This window comes from Nannobrachium achirus, assembly GCF_963921795.1.
Source record: "Nannobrachium achirus genome assembly, chromosome: 22".
NCBI lineage: Eukaryota > Metazoa > Chordata > Actinopteri > Myctophiformes > Myctophidae > Nannobrachium > Nannobrachium achirus.
The window spans coordinates 54,481,713-54,502,310 of NC_137829.1; the positions used below are offsets into that span (position 1 = coordinate 54,481,713).

The 20,598-nt window shown below is 42.8% G+C and overlaps 1 protein-coding gene across 1 annotated transcript in view; it reads left to right on the forward strand.

Annotated features, from left to right (window-relative positions):
- Positions 1-20,598, forward strand: part of mylkb (myosin light chain kinase b) — a gene marked incomplete at both ends in the record, with an annotated part of 118,918 nt that overhangs the window by 90,534 nt on the left and 7,786 nt on the right. The window contains 3 exons of the mRNA XM_080752954.1: positions 210-362; positions 3,153-3,276; positions 7,114-7,204. Coding sequence (XP_080609080.1) covers positions 210-362; positions 3,153-3,276; positions 7,114-7,204 — 368 coding nt within the window. The remainder of the gene's footprint in view (positions 1-209; positions 363-3,152; positions 3,277-7,113; positions 7,205-20,598) is intronic.

The window sequence follows — 20,598 nt, forward strand, 5'->3', positions numbered from 1 at the left end:
GGCAGAGACTTTTTTCTACACGGGGCCGTGTCTGTGGAGTCGTATAGGTTTCAAAACAAAGTCAGAAATCCCCGGGGATTTTTCAGGTATGGATTAGGCCTTAATGAGACCATGTTGTGCTAACTCTCTCTCTCTCTCTCTCTCTCTCTCTCTCTCTCTCTCTCTCTCTCTCTCTCTCCCTGTGTCTCTGGGTGTCTCTCTCCCCTCAGGGTGAGCGGCCTGTCTCCCTTCATGGGTGACAACGACAACGAGACGTTGTCCAACGTCACCTCGGCCACCTGGGACTTCGAGGACGAGGCCTTCGATGAGATCTCTGACAACGCCAAGGACTTTATCACCAGCCTGCTGAAGAAAGACATGAGGTAGAGGTGTTCCTCTAACATTACTATCATGTTACTATCATGTTACTATCATGTTAATATCATGTTAATATCATGTTAAAGACATGTTAAAGACATGTTAATATCATGTTAATATCATGTTAATATCATGTTATTATCATGTTAATATCATGTTAATATCATGTTACTATCATGTTAATATCATGTTAAAGACATGTTAAAGACATGTTAAAGAAATATGTTAATATCATGTTAATATCATGTTAATATCGATGAGATCTCTGACAACGCCAAGGACTTCATCACCAACCTGCTGAAGAAAGACATGAGGTACATGTTAACAACATGTTAACTCTTATCCTGCCAGATTATTTATTTATTTATTGGGTCTGGTGCCATCAAATAGCGGCTTACCTTTGCAATGTTATAGTAGATAGTAGATTGATTGATTTTTTGCCTTTCATGCCTGCCTGGTCTGCACTTTCACAGACCAGGCAGCAGAGGGCGGCGTAATGCCATTAATGTGAATTTGGCCGTTTAGTCTTGCCATAGATTGGGAACAGACATTGTACACAAAGCCCCAGGGCCAGAGAAAATCAACACAGAAGAGAATTGGTCTCCGTTGATGTTAACGCATAATGGATTTTTAAGACCATCACTGCTCGCCATGTGATTACAGTACATGGCGGCGCAACCCCTATCATCAGCTTAAGGACATCAACAAGGTAAACGAACGAACGGCCGTATTGGCGCGCCTCACTCGCTAGAATTGGGGCGAACAGGAATGTCCAAAGCAGTATAAGAGTTAAAGACATGAGGTAGAGGAACATGTTAATAACATGTTAAAGACATGTTAAAGACATGACCATGGCGTGCACGCGGATCACCCTTGTTAAAAGAATAGATAAATACCTTTATTATCCCAAGGGGGGAAATCAGTCGCCCGGAGGCAGCACAGCAGTTTAAGGATATTCACAAAGTTACAGAGAAGTATGAAAAGAAATAAATTGTACAGTGAACACAGTAGAAGAGCAAGGTGCACCTAAACAAGAGAAAGAGGAATATGGAGTGTGGGTATTATGTTGAAGGTCATTTTGAAGTATTTGGTTTTCTCACAAATTCTATTATTATTGTGTGTGTGTGTGTGTGTGTGTGTGTGTGTGTGTGTGTGTGTGTGTGTGTGTGTGTGTGTGTGTGTGTGTGTGTGTGTGTGTGTGTGTGTGTGTGTGTGTGTGTGTGTGTGCGCGCGCGTGTGTGCATGTGCATGTGGGCAGCATAGCTCAGGGGTAGAGAAACTGTTATTAGAGCACAAAGGGTTCCCAGTTAGAATCCGGGCTCCCCCTGAGTTAATGTTGAAGAGTCCTTGGGCAAGACTCTGAACCCCACATTGCTCCCGGTGAGCTGGTTGGTGCCTTGCATGGTTTCCTCCGCCACCGGTGTATGAATGTGTGCGTGAATGGGTGAATGTAATGCACAATCTATGTAAAGCGCTTTGGATAAAATCCATCCATCCATCCATCTTCAACCGCTTATCCGGAATCGGGTCGCGGGGGCAACAGTTCCAACTGAGACCTCCAGATTTCCTTATCCCGAGCAACTTCCTCAACTCCCTCAGGGAGTATACCGAGGCGTTCCCAAGCCAGTTTGGAGATATAATCCTTCCATCTGGTCTTTGGTCTGCCACGGGGTCTCCTCCCAGTGGGACGTGCATCGAGGACCTTCCTAGGAAGGTGCTCGGGAGGCATCCGTACTAGATGCCCGAACCACCTAAGCTGACTCCTTTCCAAGTGTAGGAGCAGCGGTTCTACTCCAAGTCTCTCTCGGGTGACTGAACTTCTCACCCTATCTCTAAGGGAGATACCAGCCACCCGTCTGAGGAAACCCATTTCGGCCGCTTGCACCCGCGACCTTATACTTTGCGTCATGACCCACACTTCATGACCATAGGTGAGAGTAGGAAGGAAGATTGCTCGGTAGACAGAGAGCTTTGCCTTCCGGCTCAACTCTTTTTTCTTCACCACAGTGCGATTTAGCGACTGCAAAACCGCTCCTGCTGCTCCGATTCTCCGGCTGATCTCCTTCTCCGTCTGCACTATATAAATGCACCATTTACTAGGGGTGTAACAATATAGTAACTGCATCAAAATATAGTTTTTAACTTAAAAAATTGAAGTATATCAGAATGAAAACAGCTAAAATTGAATTGTATCGTTTGATTTTGTATTATATCGAATCGGCAGTGCAAAGAATCGATTGTATCGATACTACCTACTTGTGCATTGTATTTAGCATTTTTAAGAAGAAAAAATGAAAAGAAGGGGTTTAATTACTTTTCCATTCCATATAGCTACACTGGTCTATCGATAAACGTGTGTAATCTCTGGGTTCATGTCAAGGTGCAGGTTTGTCAATATACAATGTCCATGTATTTGGCAGATAATCACTGTGTTTACTTATTTATATCCATAATAATACATCTTACCCTTAAAAACCTGCACTATCCATACCTTTCACACAGATTTAATTTCTTTGCTAAATAGTTACTATATCGATTTTAAATCATTGAATCGAATCGTATCGTATCACCATGAATGAACCAATATCGTCTAACCAATAATGTATCGTATCATCAACCATGTATTGTGATATGTATCGAATCGGTATTAAAATGTATCGTTACACCCCTACCATTTACTGTGTGTGTGTGTGTGTGTGTGTGTGTGTGTGTGTGTGTGTGTGTGTGTGTGTGTGTGTGTGAGTGTGTGTGTGTGTGTGTGTGTGTGTGTGTGTGTGTGTGCGTGCGTGTGTCAGGGCCAGGCTCACGTGCGCTCAGTGCTTCCAGCACCCCTGGCTGCAGCAGGACACCAACACCATGACGGCCAAACGACTGTCCAAGGAGAGGATGAAGAAATACATCCTGCGCAGGAAGTGGCAGGTACACAGGAAGTACTTCCTAGATGCAGGAAGTACTTCCTAGATGCAGGAAGTACTTCCTAGATGCAGGAAGTACTTCCTAGATACAGGAAGTACTTCCTAGATACAGGAAGAACATCCTGTATACAGGAAATCTACGCTTGTTTCCTAAACCCACCAGGCTTGAGTTAAGACCCACCTTGCGGAAATGCCCCTCTCAATAATCTTAAGTATGAAAGTGCATATATGAACGTTATGCTCTTAGTGCAAAGCAATACTGTACCTACTACCTACTGATCCATTACAATAATACACGCAGCATAATACGCCCAAAGCCAAACTATAACAATCAATTTAACTAATCAGTAAGAGTTTTTATTTTGAGCACAGCACAGTAGTGACAAATTAATAGCTTTCCCATTACGTTTTTCTCTATTTGCAAACTGCAAAGTTAAACAGTTTCCCTTTTTTAAGCACATTACAAAGTAAGTTTCAGGTTTTTTGTTTAGCACAGTTTATTTTGAGCACTGTAGTGACAAATTAATAGCTGTGCATTGTGCAAATGCAGGCTTTTCTCAGTACAAGTTTTAAGATTGCCTTCATGCCTTTACTGATTTTATCCACCCCTCCATGTGTCCGGCAAGGATTTCAGCCACTCCTAGAAGTTCTCACGTTTCCGCGAGGCGGGTCTTAACTCAAGCCTGGTGGATTTAGGAATCACGCGAAATCTACACACATCTATTCTGTCCTTTAAAGTCGAAATGCAGTCAAAAATAAGTTTTTCACACTTTTAGAGCCTATCTGTAGTGATAATGTGGCCATACCAAACACTGGATGCCAAAAAAAGTGAGAAATTAGAATGTTTGTGTATTATAATGAAACAATTAGAGTCCTAAGCCTTGCCCCTAAACAGAAAGGTCTTGCGTGATGACGGACATCAAGAAAATGTTTAATTCACGAGGTCAGAATGACTGACAGGTGTCTGTCAATCAACGTAATCTACTTCAACTTCAGCGACTCCCCACGAGCCACTGGTTCGCGTGTCTCCCCCACTGACCAATGAGACAGTCCTAAACACTGACCAATGAGACAGTCCTAAACACTGACCAATGAGACAGTCCTAAACACTGACCAATGAGACAGAGATAAACACTGACCAATGAGACAGTCCTAAACACTGACCAATGGGACAGAGATAAACACTGACCAATGGGACAGACCTAAACACTGACCAATGAGACAGAGATAAACACTGACCAATGAGACAGTCCTAAACACTGACCAATGAGACAGTCCTAAACACTGACCAATGAGACAGTCCTAAACACTGACCAATGGGACAGAGATAAACACTGACCAATGAGACAGTCCTAAACACTGGCCAATGAGACAGTCCTAAACACTGACCAATGAGACAGAGATAAACACTGACCAATGGGACAGAGATAAACACTGACCAATGAGACAGAGCTAAACACTGACCAATGGGACAGAGATAAACACTGACCAATGAGACAGTCCTAAACACTGACCAATGGGACAGAGATAAACACTGACCAATGGGACAGACCTAAACACTGACCAATGAGACAGAGATAAACACTGACCAATGAGACAGTCCTAAACACTGACCAATGAGACAGAGATAAACACTGACCAATGAGACAGACCTAAACACTGACCAATGGGACAGAGATAAACACTGACCAATGAGACAGTCCTAAACACTGACCAATGGGACAGACCTAAACACTGACCAATGGGACAGTCCTAAACACTGACCAATGAGACAGTCCTAAACACTGACCAATGGGACAGAGATAAACACTGACCAATGGGACAGACCTAAACACTGACCAATGGGACAGAGTTAAACACTGACCAATGAGACAGTCCTAAACACTGACCAATGAGACAGAGATAAACACTGACCAATGAGACAGTCCTAAACACTGACCAATGAGACAGAGCTAAACACTGACCAATGGGACAGAGATAAACACTGACCAATGAGACAGTCCTAAACACTGACCAATGGGACAGAGATAAACACTGACCAATGAGACAGTCCTAAACACTGACCAATGGGACAGAGATAAACACTGACCAATGAGACAGTCCTAAACACTGACCAATGAGACAGAGCTAAACACTGACCAATGGGACAGAGATAAACACTGACCAATGAGACAGTCCTAAACACTGACCAATGGGACAGAGATAAACACTGACCAATGAGACAGTCCTAAACACTGACCAATGGGACAGAGATAAACACTGACCAATGGGACAGACCTAAACACTGACCAATGAGACAGAGATAAACACTGACCAATGAGACAGTCCTAAACACTGACCAATGAGACAGAGATAAACACTGACCAATGAGACAGACCTAAACACTGACCAATGGGACAGAGATAAACACTGACCAATGAGACAGTCCTAAACACTGACCAATGGGACAGACCTAAACACTGACCAATGGGACAGTCCTAAACACTGACCAATGAGACAGTCCTAAACACTGACCAATGGGACAGAGATAAACACTGACCAATGGGACAGACCTAAACACTGACCAATGAGACAGAGATAAACACTGACCAATGAGACAGTCCTAAACACTGACCAATGAGACAGAGCTAAACACTGACCAATGGGACAGAGATAAACACTGACCAATGAGACAGTCCTAAACACTGACCAATGGGACAGAGATAAACACTGACCAATGAGACAGTCCTAAACACTGACCAATGAGACAGAGCTAAACACTGACCAATGAGACAGAGCTAAACACTGACCCATGGGACAGAGATAAACACTGACCAATGAGACAGTCCTAAACACTGACCAATGGGACAGAGATAAACACTGACCAATGAGACAGTCCTAAACACTGACCAATGAGACAGAGCTAAACACTGACCAATGGGACAGAGATAAACACTGACCAATGAGACAGTCCTAAACACTGACCAATGGGACAGAGATAAACACTGACCAATGAGACAGTCCTAAACACTGACCAATGGGACAGAGATAAACACTGACCAATGGGACAGACCTAAACACTGACCAATGAGACAGAGATAAACACTGACCAATGAGACAGTCCTAAACACTGACCAATGAGACAGAGATAAACACTGACCAATGAGACAGACCTAAACACTGACCAATGGGACAGAGATAAACACTGACCAATGAGACAGTCCTAAACACTGACCAATGGGACAGACCTAAACACTGACCAATGGGACAGTCCTAAACACTGACCAATGAGACAGTCCTAAACACTGACCAATGGGACAGAGATAAACACTGACCAATGGGACAGACCTAAACACTGACCAATGAGACAGAGATAAACACTGACCAATGAGACAGTCCTAAACACTGACCAATGAGACAGAGCTAAACACTGACCAATGGGACAGAGATAAACACTGACCAATGAGACAGTCCTAAACACTGACCAATGGGACAGAGATAAACACTGACCAATGAGACAGTCCTAAACACTGACCAATGAGACAGAGCTAAACACTGACCAATGAGACAGAGCTAAACACTGACCCATGGGACAGAGATAAACACTGACCAATGGGACAGAGCTAAATGCAAGAAGACGTCACTTTGTTGACATTCACATCAGCCGCTGAAGTGTCAAAGTTCAAAGGTAAGGCAGTAATGCTGCATTCATGTGTTTTGCAGACTTTGACTCTGGTGTGTGTGTGTGTGTGTGTGTGTGTGTGTGTGTGTGTGTGTGTGTGTGTGTGTGTGTGTGTGTGTGTGTGTGCTTGCGTGCGTGCGTGCGTGCGTGCGTGCGTGCGTGTGTGTGTGTGCGCTGTAGAAAACGGGCCATGCGGTGCGTGCCATCGGCAGGCTCTCCTCCATGGCCATGCTGGCCGGGGTCAGCGCCAAGAAGGGCTCCCCTACTGACGGTACGCTGTCACTACTTCCTGTCACTACTTCCTGTTAGCCCCACTTTAGTCTAGCGTAGCCAGACAGCTATTCCACAATCTCTGAATGCTATATAGAGTCTGGAACGACAGCTCCCGAACGGCGAGTATCGGAAGTAACCAGTGCTGCACTGAACTGTAGTCCCATTGGAAACATAACAGAAACACACTAGCACAGACAGAGTCATTATAATGAACTGTAGTCCCATTGGAAACATAACAGAAACACAATAGCACAGACAAAGTCATTATAATGAACTGTACTCCCATTGGAAACATAACAAAAACACACTAGCACAGACGGAGTCATTATAATGAACTGTAGTCCCATTGGAAACATAACAGAAACACAATAGCACAGACAGAGTCATTATAACGAACTGTAGTCCCATTGGAAACATAACAGAAACACAATAGCACAGACAAAGTCATTCGAGCAGCATATTCTTGTTATGGGTGTATAGTTTAAGAAAACATTTGAACACATCATGTGTAACATCGACAACACCAGAGAAAGATTAAATAACGCCCCCAGAAATATTGAAAGGGGACATAACGCTTCCAGTAGGACATGTTATCGCTACTGCAGCAAGGGAGCGGTTGCGTCACATCCGCTTCATCTCGCACTCATCGTCTCTATTTCCGTGCCCCAGACTGTTGACGGGAGCAGGTTGCAAATCGCGTTAGGCAGTCTGGCCACGCAAGACTACTGCTGTCACTATTCCTGTTATGACCGCTTCCTGTTATGACCACTTCCTGTTATGACCACTTCCTGTTATGACCACTTACCAAGGTGGACTTCCTAGTCTCGCGTGGCCAGACTGTTGCCTAGCGCGATGTGCAACCTGCTCCCGTCAACAGTCTGGGGCACGGAAATAGAGACGATGAGTGCGAGATAAAGCGGATGTGACGCAACCGCTCCCTTGGTGCAGTAGCAATAACATATCCTACTGGAAGCGTTATGTCTCCTTTCAACATTTCTGGGGCATTATTTCATCTTTCTCTGGTGTTGTTGGTGTTACTTCCATGATGTTTTTAAATGTTTTCTTAAACTATACACACATAACACGAATATGCCGCTCGACTGACTGTCTGTGCTAGTGTGTTTCTGTTATGTTTCCAATGGGACTACAGTTTTAGTTTAGTTTAGTTTTGTTTATTTGATCACTCACATTTTTACAAGTCATACATCTTTGTCATTGTCACATGTGATCAAAAGGAATAGGCTGAAGCTGAAAGCTTTAGAAGCCTATCCTACTTATTCATGGAGTAAAACACAGTGATGTGTTATAGGAATGTTTGAAATTCAAGGATACATCGGCCTCATAGCAAATATGAGAGAATGGGGGAAAAAAAAACAATTAAATGGAGATAAAGGAAACATCATAATTTAGAAGTGTTTAAGATTTAAGTTCATTATAATGACTCTGTGCTAGTGTGTTTCTGATGTGTTTCCAATGGGACTACAGTTCATTATAATGACTCTGTCTGTGCTAGTGTGTTTCTGTTATGTTTCCAATGGGACTACAGTTCATTATACTGACTCTGTCTGTGCTAGTGTGTTTCTGTTATGTTTCCAATGGGACTACAGTTCATTAGAATGACTCTGTCTGTGCTAGTGTGTTTCTGTTATGTTTCCAATGGGACTACTGTTCATTATAATGACTCTGTCTTTGCTAGTGTGTTTCTGTTATGTTTCCAATGGGACTACAGTTCATTAGAATTACTCCACACTGGCCCAACCAGGAGCAGTTCATGTGGGTACATGGGCGGGCGCGGCGAGCCAGTCCGCAAGTCTCCAGCCAATAGCATGTGTTCTCCTCCCCCACCCCCCTCTGCTCCTCCTCCTCCTCCCCCTCCCTCTCAACCGCTCAACGGCTTGTCCAGCGGGTTTTTGTCGCCGACTGGAAACACAACCACACAACGGAACGAAGGACACAGAGGAATCTACAAGCTACACATCCAGAGTCCAGACGGCTAAATACCTTTTCAAAATGGACACATTTCAAGAAGATCTTAACTTTGCTATATTGCAGGCTTGCGAAATACACGGCGTGGACTTTTTAAAGGACTTAAAGCAAGTATGTCTGGATACATTGTTATCAGAGAAAGATGTTCTCGCCTGTTTACCAACCGGCTTTGGCAAAAGTCAGATTTTTCAAGTGTGGCCAACAGTATGCAGTCTGTTATCAAACAAATACCCAGACAAATGGCCTAAAAACGCAATGGTTTTGATTGTTTGTCCACTAAAATCCATAATGGAGGAGCAAGTAAATTTGCTGACCGAAAAAGGACTTTCTGCTGCATATGCTGGGAAAAACGAAAACACCGACGCGAGAATTTGCAATGGAGATTTTTCTTTTGTTTATGGCTCCCCTGAAACTTTTGTTGGCAACGATGTGTGGAGGGAAGCCCTGCAAGCACCTTTGTTTCGCGACCGATTGATTGGATTAGCTCTTGATGAAGCATACACAGTCATCCAATGGTGAGTGTAAAGTTGTGATTTAGACTTGTTAGTTGATAATGTTATATAATGGGGTTGTCGGTTATCAAGCTGATTTTGGGCTAGCAGGCTGCTGACTGGAGTAAGCACCGCCGTACAACGGTTCCAACAAAGTACCAAAACAAACTAGGCCTGTGGTCCAGCCTCTGAAACCTAACGGGATCCAGTCTCTTAACAATGTAAATGTTGCAGCTAACAGACAATCTAACGGAGAGAATAAACGAGGCATGGCACAAAAAAAAGTGTCCCCACTGCAGAGTCAGGGATATGGTCCATTATTAACTTTCTGCTACTGTATGTAAACACAGTGGATTAGATTGGGTTACTATGGTCCCTTGAATGAACTCGGTTTTTTATTAAGCCCAGCACTATATTGGCTGTGATATATTAGATAGATTTACACTTCATGTATTGGAAATATTTGGAATTTGTAATATCAAATACTTTCTAAGGCTATATGAAGCCATGCAATAGCCTATATCATGCTATTTCGACGTTTAAAGCGTTTTAAATTAATTCCTATTTAATTTAAAGGCATAAATGAAACAAAAGGCAAATTTAAGCCCATGCTATGATTTCTGACAGCATATCAATTAGACCAAATAGTTGTCAGCATGCAACATTTCCCTGTCAACATTTGTTGTCCAGACTCATTTTGTACACACCTCTAATAGTCACTTTAATCTATATGTATATTCAAATGACTGTGTGTGTGTGTGTGTGTGTGTGTGTGTGTGTGTGTGTGTGTGTGTGTGTGTGTGTGTGTGTGTGTGTGTGTGTGTGTATACAGATTATATTAGGCTATATATATATATATATATATATATATATATATAATATAATATGTGTATATATATATATATATATATATATATATATATATATATAGCCTAAATATCTCTGATTTGATAAAAGAGTTGAAATGTTAAGAGGACTTTATTATTCTTCTGGACAACTTTCATTGCTCATAGAATTTTATAGCAATATGTTTTGGGGATATTATGTTCGTAAATCATGTCTGAACTCTTATGTGACATTGTCCATTGTGCCTTTATCTTTCTTACAGGGGAGAGACAGATGGATCAGAAGAACCGTTCAGACAGTGGTGCGGACTGGTCGGGGAACTGAGATCATTGCTGCCAAAGTCTGTACCACTGTTGGCCCTTACAGCAACAGCATCCAAAGCCATGAGAAAGAAGCTGCTAAAAAACCTAGGCATGCAACATTTTGTGGAGATTGTCCAATCCCCCGATCGGGCGAACATCAGGCTGGCTGCAAAGAAGGTTACAGCTAAACCTTCAAAAACATTTGAATGGCTTCTTCACGAACTGGAGTCAAAGGGACGAAACACTGAGAAATATGTTATCTACTGTAAGAGTATCACCGATTGTGCTCTATTGTACACTGATGTTTTTAAACTTGAGCTAGGTAAGAAGGCACGCTTTCCAGTTGGAGCAAAGGATGTGCCGGGAAATAGACTGATAGACATGTACCATTCTGAGACACCAGAGGAAGTAAAACTTGACATCATACACTATTTCCAAGACCCCTCGTCAGTTCTTAGAATTGTAATCGCTACATCAGCACTGGGTTTGGGTGTAGATTTCCGAGGGCTTAACCATGTGATACATTATGGACCACCTAGGGATATCGAATCCTATATACAAGCATTCGGTCGAGCGGGGAGAGAGGGTTCAGCAGCACATTCGCTCATTCTGTATCAAGGGCAACAGTTAAAAGGCATATCTGACCAAATGAAGGAGTATCTCAATGATGGAAAAACATGTAGGAAAGTTAAACTGTTTCATCTTTTTGATGAAGAGAAGTCTGATCCTTTGCCTATCTCCCATAACTGCTGTGACAACTGTGCAACTTCTTGTGACTGCAGTGACACTTGTGATGGGCAGATGAGTGCATTAGAGAGACATGCTGCTGTGGAACCTGCAATTAAAGAGAGAATTGTTACACATGCGCAGAGAATTGAACTTCAGGACAGGTTAGAAGACCTGACACAGGGTCTGACGCACGAAGGCCTTTATGGAAGTGTGTCTGTTTCTTCCAGTACACAGCCAGACGACAACAGAAACCTCATTAACAATGTTATTGAAAAAAGCAGTGTAATTTTCACATTGAATGACATTTTTCGCAATGTACAGGTTAGCAATGTTCAAGAAGCACATGCAATATTGAACATTGTAAGACAAGTGTGGAGCATTTGGTGAAATGGTATTGTAGAACATGGGGTTTTTATGTGTGATTGTAAGAACGTCATTTGTCTTTCTTTTGCCTGAAAATAAATGTGAAACATTCTAAGCTTCAGATACTTTGTCACCTTCTCATAATTTTCTTTCATGAATTGCCTTATAGGCCTCAATAGGTAGTCAACTTCATCATTGGATTTCTTACATGTCTGCTGTTTTCCCCTGCACCAACTGTCACAACTACAAACTCATAATGCCTTGCGATGCGAGGCGCTGTGAGCTTGTAGATCTGGTATTTTTGCCTTATGTTCCCCATCACATATTGGCCCCCTGTGGTAATAATTTTTTTTTTTAAAGTAGTCTGTACCAAGTATTGAGTGCATACATTTACATAATCTTTCAGAAGTTTGACATTTCTGTATTATAAATCCTTCTAGTGGTTGGTTGGAATATTTGGCGATAAGGATTTCTAAATTTTAACAGGACAGTGTTCCGCAATCATTTTTGAACAACATCAATATCTTTATCATTACTGTTGATTTTGTAACGGAACTTCAGTCAGTCAACTCAAAAATAGATTGAAGCATTTCTTTTATTATCGAATGACCATTAAGAGCAGGGATATAGATATACAAAACAACCACCACCATGGGCAAGAGAAATAATAACAAATCCCGCTGGTGGTGCAGAGGAGGCAAGTACCAACAATCAAGGGACAAATGACAGCAGGAACAACATAGACTGTGGTTTTTAAATAACCAGGCAATTTGTCAACTGCTTGCCACATCAGCATAATGACGTATGGGTCTTGCAGAGCATCATTGTAATAAGCATCTGCATAGCATCGTTGTAATAAGTATGCACCCACCAGGCCTGAAATGTCATCATTTTAGGGGCAAGGCCACTTGGCCCTTTGGTGTTGTCCATTTTTTGAGGGCACAAAGGCCAAATGCCAGGGCAGGAAGGCCATCAAATAAAACACGATTTTAGTCCATTGAAATGGATTGGTTTAAAAATGGGGACTCAACAAAAGACACTGGTGTCTACATGACAAGAAAGAGACACTGGTGTCTACATATTGAAAAGACAGAGACAGAGGAGAAAGTAGTGTAGTCAGCAGCTAGGGCATTAAGGCCACTGTGGCCTCAGGTCATGACATTTTTTGGAGGGGCACAAGGCCAAACTGAGGGGCAATGACGGCCATGGCCTTCATGGCCTCCATGAAATTCCTGCCCTGGCACCCACACAAAAGCAGTCTGTAACCTCCAGTATATTTTAACCTGGCTGGCTACATATAATAAAGGCTCATCTTCAAAAGTAATGCCCTCCATATTACAAACGCATGATAAATGTATTCAAAACAATGATTATGAGGTCATAATTATTTACAGGGGCATCACAAGTGGGGGAAAAGTGGGACTGAGTTGCTAGGGCCAAGGTGGAGGGGGCCTTAATTATTTTATACTTTAGCTATTGAAAAATAGCAGATATACAATCTCACAGCACGTGCTGTGAGATTGTAGATCTGCTATTTTTTTTTTATTCGTGAAAATGTGTGCAAGCTTTGAATATATGTATTTATGGAAGCAAACATTTGCAACTCAAATGTTACTTCTTAGTCAGGGAATAATATCAGAATACCTGTCAAAGCTGTGAATTAACTCCTCACCAAACGATTTCTTCACCAATGTGTTCATAAAGGTGTCTAGTAACATATCTAACAAAGGTTGAAATTCAACATCCCTAGGAGAATCTTTGACAGCTAGGGTATTTCTGGGTCTCATTCAATTACTATACACTTTACTAAAAAATCTGCTTTAAGTGGGATGTGAGGGGTCTAACTTGGTCTTTTTATTTAATCAGAATCCATTGTCAGCATTTGTTTTGCACGAAAAACATTCCTTGGGCTAAAAATGTATTTACCCCATAGTGTTTTTCGTGCAAAACAAATGCTTGCAATGGATTCAGAATAATTAAAAACACCTAGTTAGACCCACATGCTACTTGAAGCAGATTGTTTGGGAGTCATTTGTTCCATTATGGTATAGTGTATAGTAAGTGAATGAGACCCAGAATTACCCTAGCTGTCAAAAGATCTCCTAGGGATTTTGAATTTGAACATTTGTTAGATATGTTAGTTACTAGACACCTTTACGAACAGATTGGTGAAGAAATCATTTGGTAAGGAATTTATTCCCAGGTTTTATTAATTTCCCCTATCGAGGGGAACCCTAAAACAAAATATTTTGAGATGGGTCCGTGGCCAAATACATATCTTTTTGGGGGTCCTTCACATGAAAAGGTTTGAGCACCATAAGCCATGGGTTTCCGGGCTAGAGCACCACTGCACTGAAATAGAAACATTTTTTTTTTCTCCAAAAAAGCATAGAGGGATTTGAAATATTCGAATAATCTTCACGATTTTTCAAAAACAGCAGATCTACAAGCTCGCAGCGCGGCACGCACACTGTGAGTTTGTGTATCTGCTATTTTTCAATAGTAATGCATAATAATGCGTTCCCAGTCTAAATGGGTTAAACCCCCTACCCCTGTGAAGAACATTCATGGGTGGCCCGCAGTGAAACCTAGTACCCAGGGCCCAGAATTTGGTGCGACACCCCTGATTAATTGCTTTACCAAAACAAAACAAAAAATGAAATAACACACTTTACATTACACTCTTATTACAGTTACAATATCCACCCAGATTACAGTTACAAATCCAGTCAAATTAGTGATTCAAAATGATTCATCTGTTTCTTATGACTTTTATCTTTGTATTCAAGGATCCATTCCACAACCTTTGCTGCGTTCAGTTTGTGTAGTGGATTGGCACTTTCGTTTTTGAAGCAGCTGTACGACCTGCCAGGTTTGAAACTGAACACATCATTCTCGTGAAGCACTTTCACCATGGTACCGATGTCAGTCGCTTTGCTTGCCGCTGTGTGAAGTCCTGATTTGGGACTGACTCCACAGTCTTCATCAAACTGATCCATGATTATTTTCATTTCGCCAATGCTCCGGCTCATCTCCTGGGCAATACCAAACTCGAGATTGGCCCCCTGCCTGTCCATGAGCTCTTTTGTGTATCTCACATAGTGTTCACAGTTCATGTCCAATGCGGTGTTCTTGCCCCTCATACCAGAGACATTGACTGTCCTGTTCCATAGCAGCCTGTGTGACACACTGGGACTTTGCATTGCAGCTAGATCCAGCTGCAGTTTTAGTGCCTCCAGACTATATTTTGTTCTGCCAGCCTGCTTAAAGTGAAGCATTTTGAATTTCCAAAGGCGGCACGTCCTTTCCCCATCTCCTTCCTTAATGGAATCCTGAAAATCTCTCTCAAGTAAGGCTACGGTAAAAAAAACACTGTGGTAATTGAAGACGCCATCAGAAATGTTGCCCTGAACTTCAGTTCTGCTTTTCTGTTCATCAGAACAGGTTATTTGGACCATATGTTTCTCCTCTACGTGCCTCTTAAGTCTAGCATGGGTTTTGAATTTCAAGTCTTTGCAACACCTGAATTGGCACGTTATAGCTCTTTTATCTAGTGTCTGAATGACTTTTTTCCAAACGTCATCTGTAGCAGTGGCCGCCATCTCAGATGTATCCTTCAGAATGTAAGTCTCAACCATGTTATTGAGGTGTTTGTCAAACCACTGCTGTTTCTGTTCATCTGAACTGAAAATAGCAGGTATTGTGTTTTTCTTTGGTGTGTCTTCAATACTGTCCATGGCAAAGTAGTGCATAGCAGCAGAAATGATGGATGCATCTGTAACATCTTGTAGAAATGCGTTGCTGGCTGCATATTTGTCACCAAGTGCAGTTGTTGATACATTCCTCCTGTTGATTACATTTCTAAGTTGGAACAATGTGCCCCGATCAGTGTTTGAGGTGGTATTGTAGTAGTCCTTAAATATGACATCAATGGTGTTCATGCTGCAGTGAAAGTCTGCTATTTCTGTGACAATGCCATCCATTCTGACATGTGAAGTCGTGCCATTGCCCATTGCACTTAGGGCTGCATCAGAATTTTGTTTGGTCAGTTGGTCTCCTGCCACAATTACCTGAACGGCTGGCTTCAGGAGTGTCTCTCCATCCACCTGTTCATCTATGTATGGGACATACTTGTCATTAATATACCTCATGGTCTTTATCATGTCTGCTGATTTCTTCTCATCTGCATCCAAAATTCCAAGCGGTATAATCTCTGTTTTTGTGGCCATAGTAGACGAGTACGGATGAGGGATGTGCCACTTAACATTCTCTTTAAATTGGCTGAATTCTGGAAGTTGGGACACCAGCACACGTCCAATCAGCTCTTTGAATTCTTGTTTCAAATGCTGTTTGTCATCATGGTTTGGAACAATTTCAGTTATAGCAACATCCTGTACAGACCTGTAAATGGATTGAGGGAGATCGGCAGCACTGACTCTCTCTTGATTTGCCACCATGATCATCCAGTGGTTGTCTTTCTTTTGGTTGTCCTGTGTCATTGAGTGTGGTGTGGTGCTGCGGTCCAAATTGTCTATTGTGATTTGCATGGGCAGGGGGAAAGAGGATGAGAGCGGGTGAGGTGGCAGACTTCTGTCCATAACATCAGCTGCTTCGGCAGGTGGGATTTGCATCTGCAGGGGGTTAGGGGAAGAGAGCGATGAGTCAGCTGACACACTTCTGTCCATAGCATCAGCTGCTTCGGGAGGTGGGGGAGCTGGTACATACGACCTGCAAACGTCGTCCTTCCAGTTTAAGACTTTGCTGTCCCATGACTCTGAAATTCTTTTGACTTTTTGAAGGGCACTGTCGGAAGACACGGAGACACCCACTTTCACAAGTCGTTCGAAACACCTTTTTTTTGCACCTCCGTGACGCAGGACCAATGCATTTCGATAGAGGGGAGCCGTCATAGCTTGACACCGTGCCCGTAGTAGCGTTGCACCAGCCATTGCCATCGTGCATCTTTTGCTGAGGTCATATACAAGTGCACGTTGTGTAGGTGTTTTCTTTTGGGGGGGGATGTCCTTGGGGATACCACTTGCACTTTCTAAGAAGCGTTTGAATGTGGGAGCGTTTTCCCTCCACTCTTCAAGCACATCTACCCATTTGAAGCCCTTTAAAGCCTTTACGGTCGTCTGCCTCAGTTTAGAATTGAATGTCAGACTAGTCAATTTCTTACATTCCTTCTTCATCCTCTTCAACACCTCCTCAACCACCTTGTCAGACAGTTCTGGAATAGCCATTATTGAATGTGGAATGTTTTTGTGACGACTTTTGTCCATTATATTGTCAATAACTGTTCGAAAGGCTCCAGTGATCTTTTTGCTTCGAAGACGGGACTTAGTTCTCACAGTGATCTAGGGTGAAAATAACAATTATTACGTCCTTATCTTTATTATGAAGTATAATTAATATTTATTTACCAACTAAAAGGCTAAAGCAACAAATGCACATGCTCATCAATGTTTCACCACTTTAAAGTAAAAAAATACCAGTAAGACTCCCTAATCGGGAGATAAGCGACCGTAGGTGGCTTATCTCCACAAATAGGGCAAAAATTTGTTTTTCCAAAATGTTCCTGGTCCATGTTGATGACATGAGTGTAGACATGCTGTGTAGTGATATTCGTGATTTTAGGGCAAAAACTGTAGGAGCAGTGTCCAAAAATGTGTTTTAAAAATTGGCCTGAAGGTGGCGCTAGAATAGGGCCATGTGAGAAATGAGGGGTGGGGTCTCCGCGTTGCCTTGGCGGACGAATAGGTACCGGCCCCGGCTCTCCCGGACGCTCCTAGCCCGAGTTGCGGCATTTTATGTGCGCTGCAGTGGCAGGGGGTCCTCCACTGGGGGCGCCACCACTTTTGCATCCGTTCTGGAGCACCAGGAGTCGGTGGTCCCCGGGAATTCCCCGTGAGCAGCCCCGTTGGGATGGTCATTTGGTCATTTTTGCACAATTGGTCATTTTTTACATCTGGGGGTCCCCCAGGGACCTGGGGGTCCCTGGGGCTCCGGGGGTCCTTGGAGGTTGTAGTTTGGCAGGCAAGGAGTGTGTGTGTAAAATCTGGCATGGATCGGGTCAACGGGTGCGGAGATATAAGCAGGGAAAAAGTGTGACGTGTGACGTGTGAGCACATTTGGTCATTTTTTACATCTGGGGGTCCCCCAGGGACCTGGGGGTCCCTGGGGCTCCGGGGGTCCTTGGAGGTTGTAGTTTGGCAGTCAAGGAGTGTGTGTGCAACATTTGGCATGGATGGGGGCAACGGTTGTGGAGATATGAGCAGGGCAAAAGTGTGACGGACTCACTGACTGACTCACTCACAGACAGCCTACAAACCTTCATCTCACGTAGCTTTGTTGGTCCAGTGTGGGTTGGTCCAGTGTGTGTTGTACTGTGACTTTGTTGTTGGATGTCTGCAGTATGGGTCTCCTGTTGTGTCTGTGTACACAACAAAAAATTGGATTGGTTAAATGCTACAGATACGATATGGACTGTATACAAACCTGTAGTGTTTGTGCTGACAAAGGTGTGGCTGAAGTAGAAGTAGAGTTATTATTATTATTCTTATAGAAAAATGGAACGTTTACAAACCTGTCGTGTTTCTGTGGACAAGACTATGACTGAGGTTGACGTCTTCTTTCTCACTGCTCCTTCAATCAACGTTGGCCTGGCTGGTATTTGGGGCATTGACAGTAGAGGAGAGATGGACTGTAAACGGTCCCAACTTTCAGTAGTTCTGGAAACCGGAGCCTATAAAAAGAGAATTGAAGAGAGATTGAAATATAGAATACAGATTATGGTTTGTGACATTCAATTCATTCGCTGCACGCATTTATTGCAGAAAGCCCAGATTTACATACCAATAAGGAATAGCGGTTGGGATTATTGACAGACAGTGTTACTGAAAGAGACGGCATCATGGTTTTGGGCTCTGGTGGTGTTGTGCAGGACTCCAAAGGTGCAGGCAAGGTGTCAAATGAACTCTATAATATAAGAAGGGAATACAAGAAGAGGATGTGTGGCGTGTGGGTGATGGCAGATTTAGGCACTCACATGCAGAATGCCACTCACATGCCTCTGCCATGACAGCATTTACGTCGGCTTTGGCTTGTATCATTGTTAATGTTCATAAAATGATTTTGAAGCTATCTGACTGTGTCCATGCCTGTGTCAGAGGAATAAAGCCACGTAGGTGACTTGTAGGAACACATTACAATATGTTTTGGACATGGAATGTAATATTAACCAGTACCTTGTGCTCAAAGCCATGGTCCCAGAAACCCCATATGTTGGAAATCAAGACAGTATATTGTATTACTGAGAAGAGAATGTTTGAAGATAAAATGAAGGCTAACGTGTAATACTCACAGCTGGGACACTGGTATGGGATGTGGTTGATCTCAGAGCCGGCACACATGATGAGCTGGCATGATGAGCTTCCCAGTTTGCAGCCATGGTTGCAACTGATTTCTGCAGCAATATGGAAACAGACACAGTAATTAGGAGAATACAATTAATAATCAAACCACTTAAGAAATTCCTAAAGAGAATATACTGCAGTCAATGTTATTTTGCGCTACGTTACATGTATACAATGAAAATAGCCAATCTAAAATTTCACAACAGTGCATCGATATGTCTTTTGAGCTGGGGAATTATATACCCCAGAATATGAATGCTTCTGTCTGACTGCAGGAGGAGTTTGTACTTTAAACATTTACAGGCTGCTGTGTGGCAGCTTGATGTACAAGTACACCCCCTGGACATGACACAAGTACTGTATAGGGACTTACCCCCCAATCCAACCCTTGGTGCTGAGTGCCAAGCAGCCAACCCATTTTTGGTTTGACCCGGCTGGGGATTGAACCCCAAGCTCACCAAAAGGCCAAGTTGTAAGAAAAACATTAGTTAATTGCATTTGCTCTGGATAATATCTGTAGTCTAAAGGTTATCTCTGTGAGAAGCCAAAGAAGGGTTAAGCCACAACAGGGTTACTAAAACACTATGAGAAATTGAACAAAGGCAGGGCATTTTGATCTAGGCATGGGGGTGCATGATCCGTGCACTATTAATTACATGGAAGTCTATGGAGAGGGAGGTGGTGTGGAACTTGGAAGCCATTTTGAAAAGACCCTGAATGAGTTAATGATGACATTTTAAAGTATTGCTATCCAAATAAAGTAATATTTGTGTTAAGTTACTGTACATTTTGTTTTATTATGGTATTAACATTGAGAGCTTCTGCTCTGCTCGCCGCACTGCATGTAGTTGCTCTGAAAGCTTAGTGCAGTCTAAAGCCCGCCCACTCTATGTATCCGGTACTTCGCGTGTGCGGTACTTCGCGTATGCGGTACTTCGCGCGCGCAGTCGCGCACAAGGGCCTCTTTATTTCCCCTTGCCCAGGGGCCTCATGTCATATAAATCCGGCACTGCGGGTAGCCATAGTTACACCTGGAATGTTGAATCTCCATATATGGAGATAACCTACGCATCACACAAAGTCTGACCTCACCAGCCCATACTTGGGCATGGGCGACTTATATCTCCATATACGGAGATGGCCATATATGGAGATACGATGACATCACAGAGTCCACAGCTGATGATGTGGCGTGATGTCATACAATACACAAACAAGCCCTATATAAAGGGGCAATTCTCACCAGGGAAGAGAGCATTG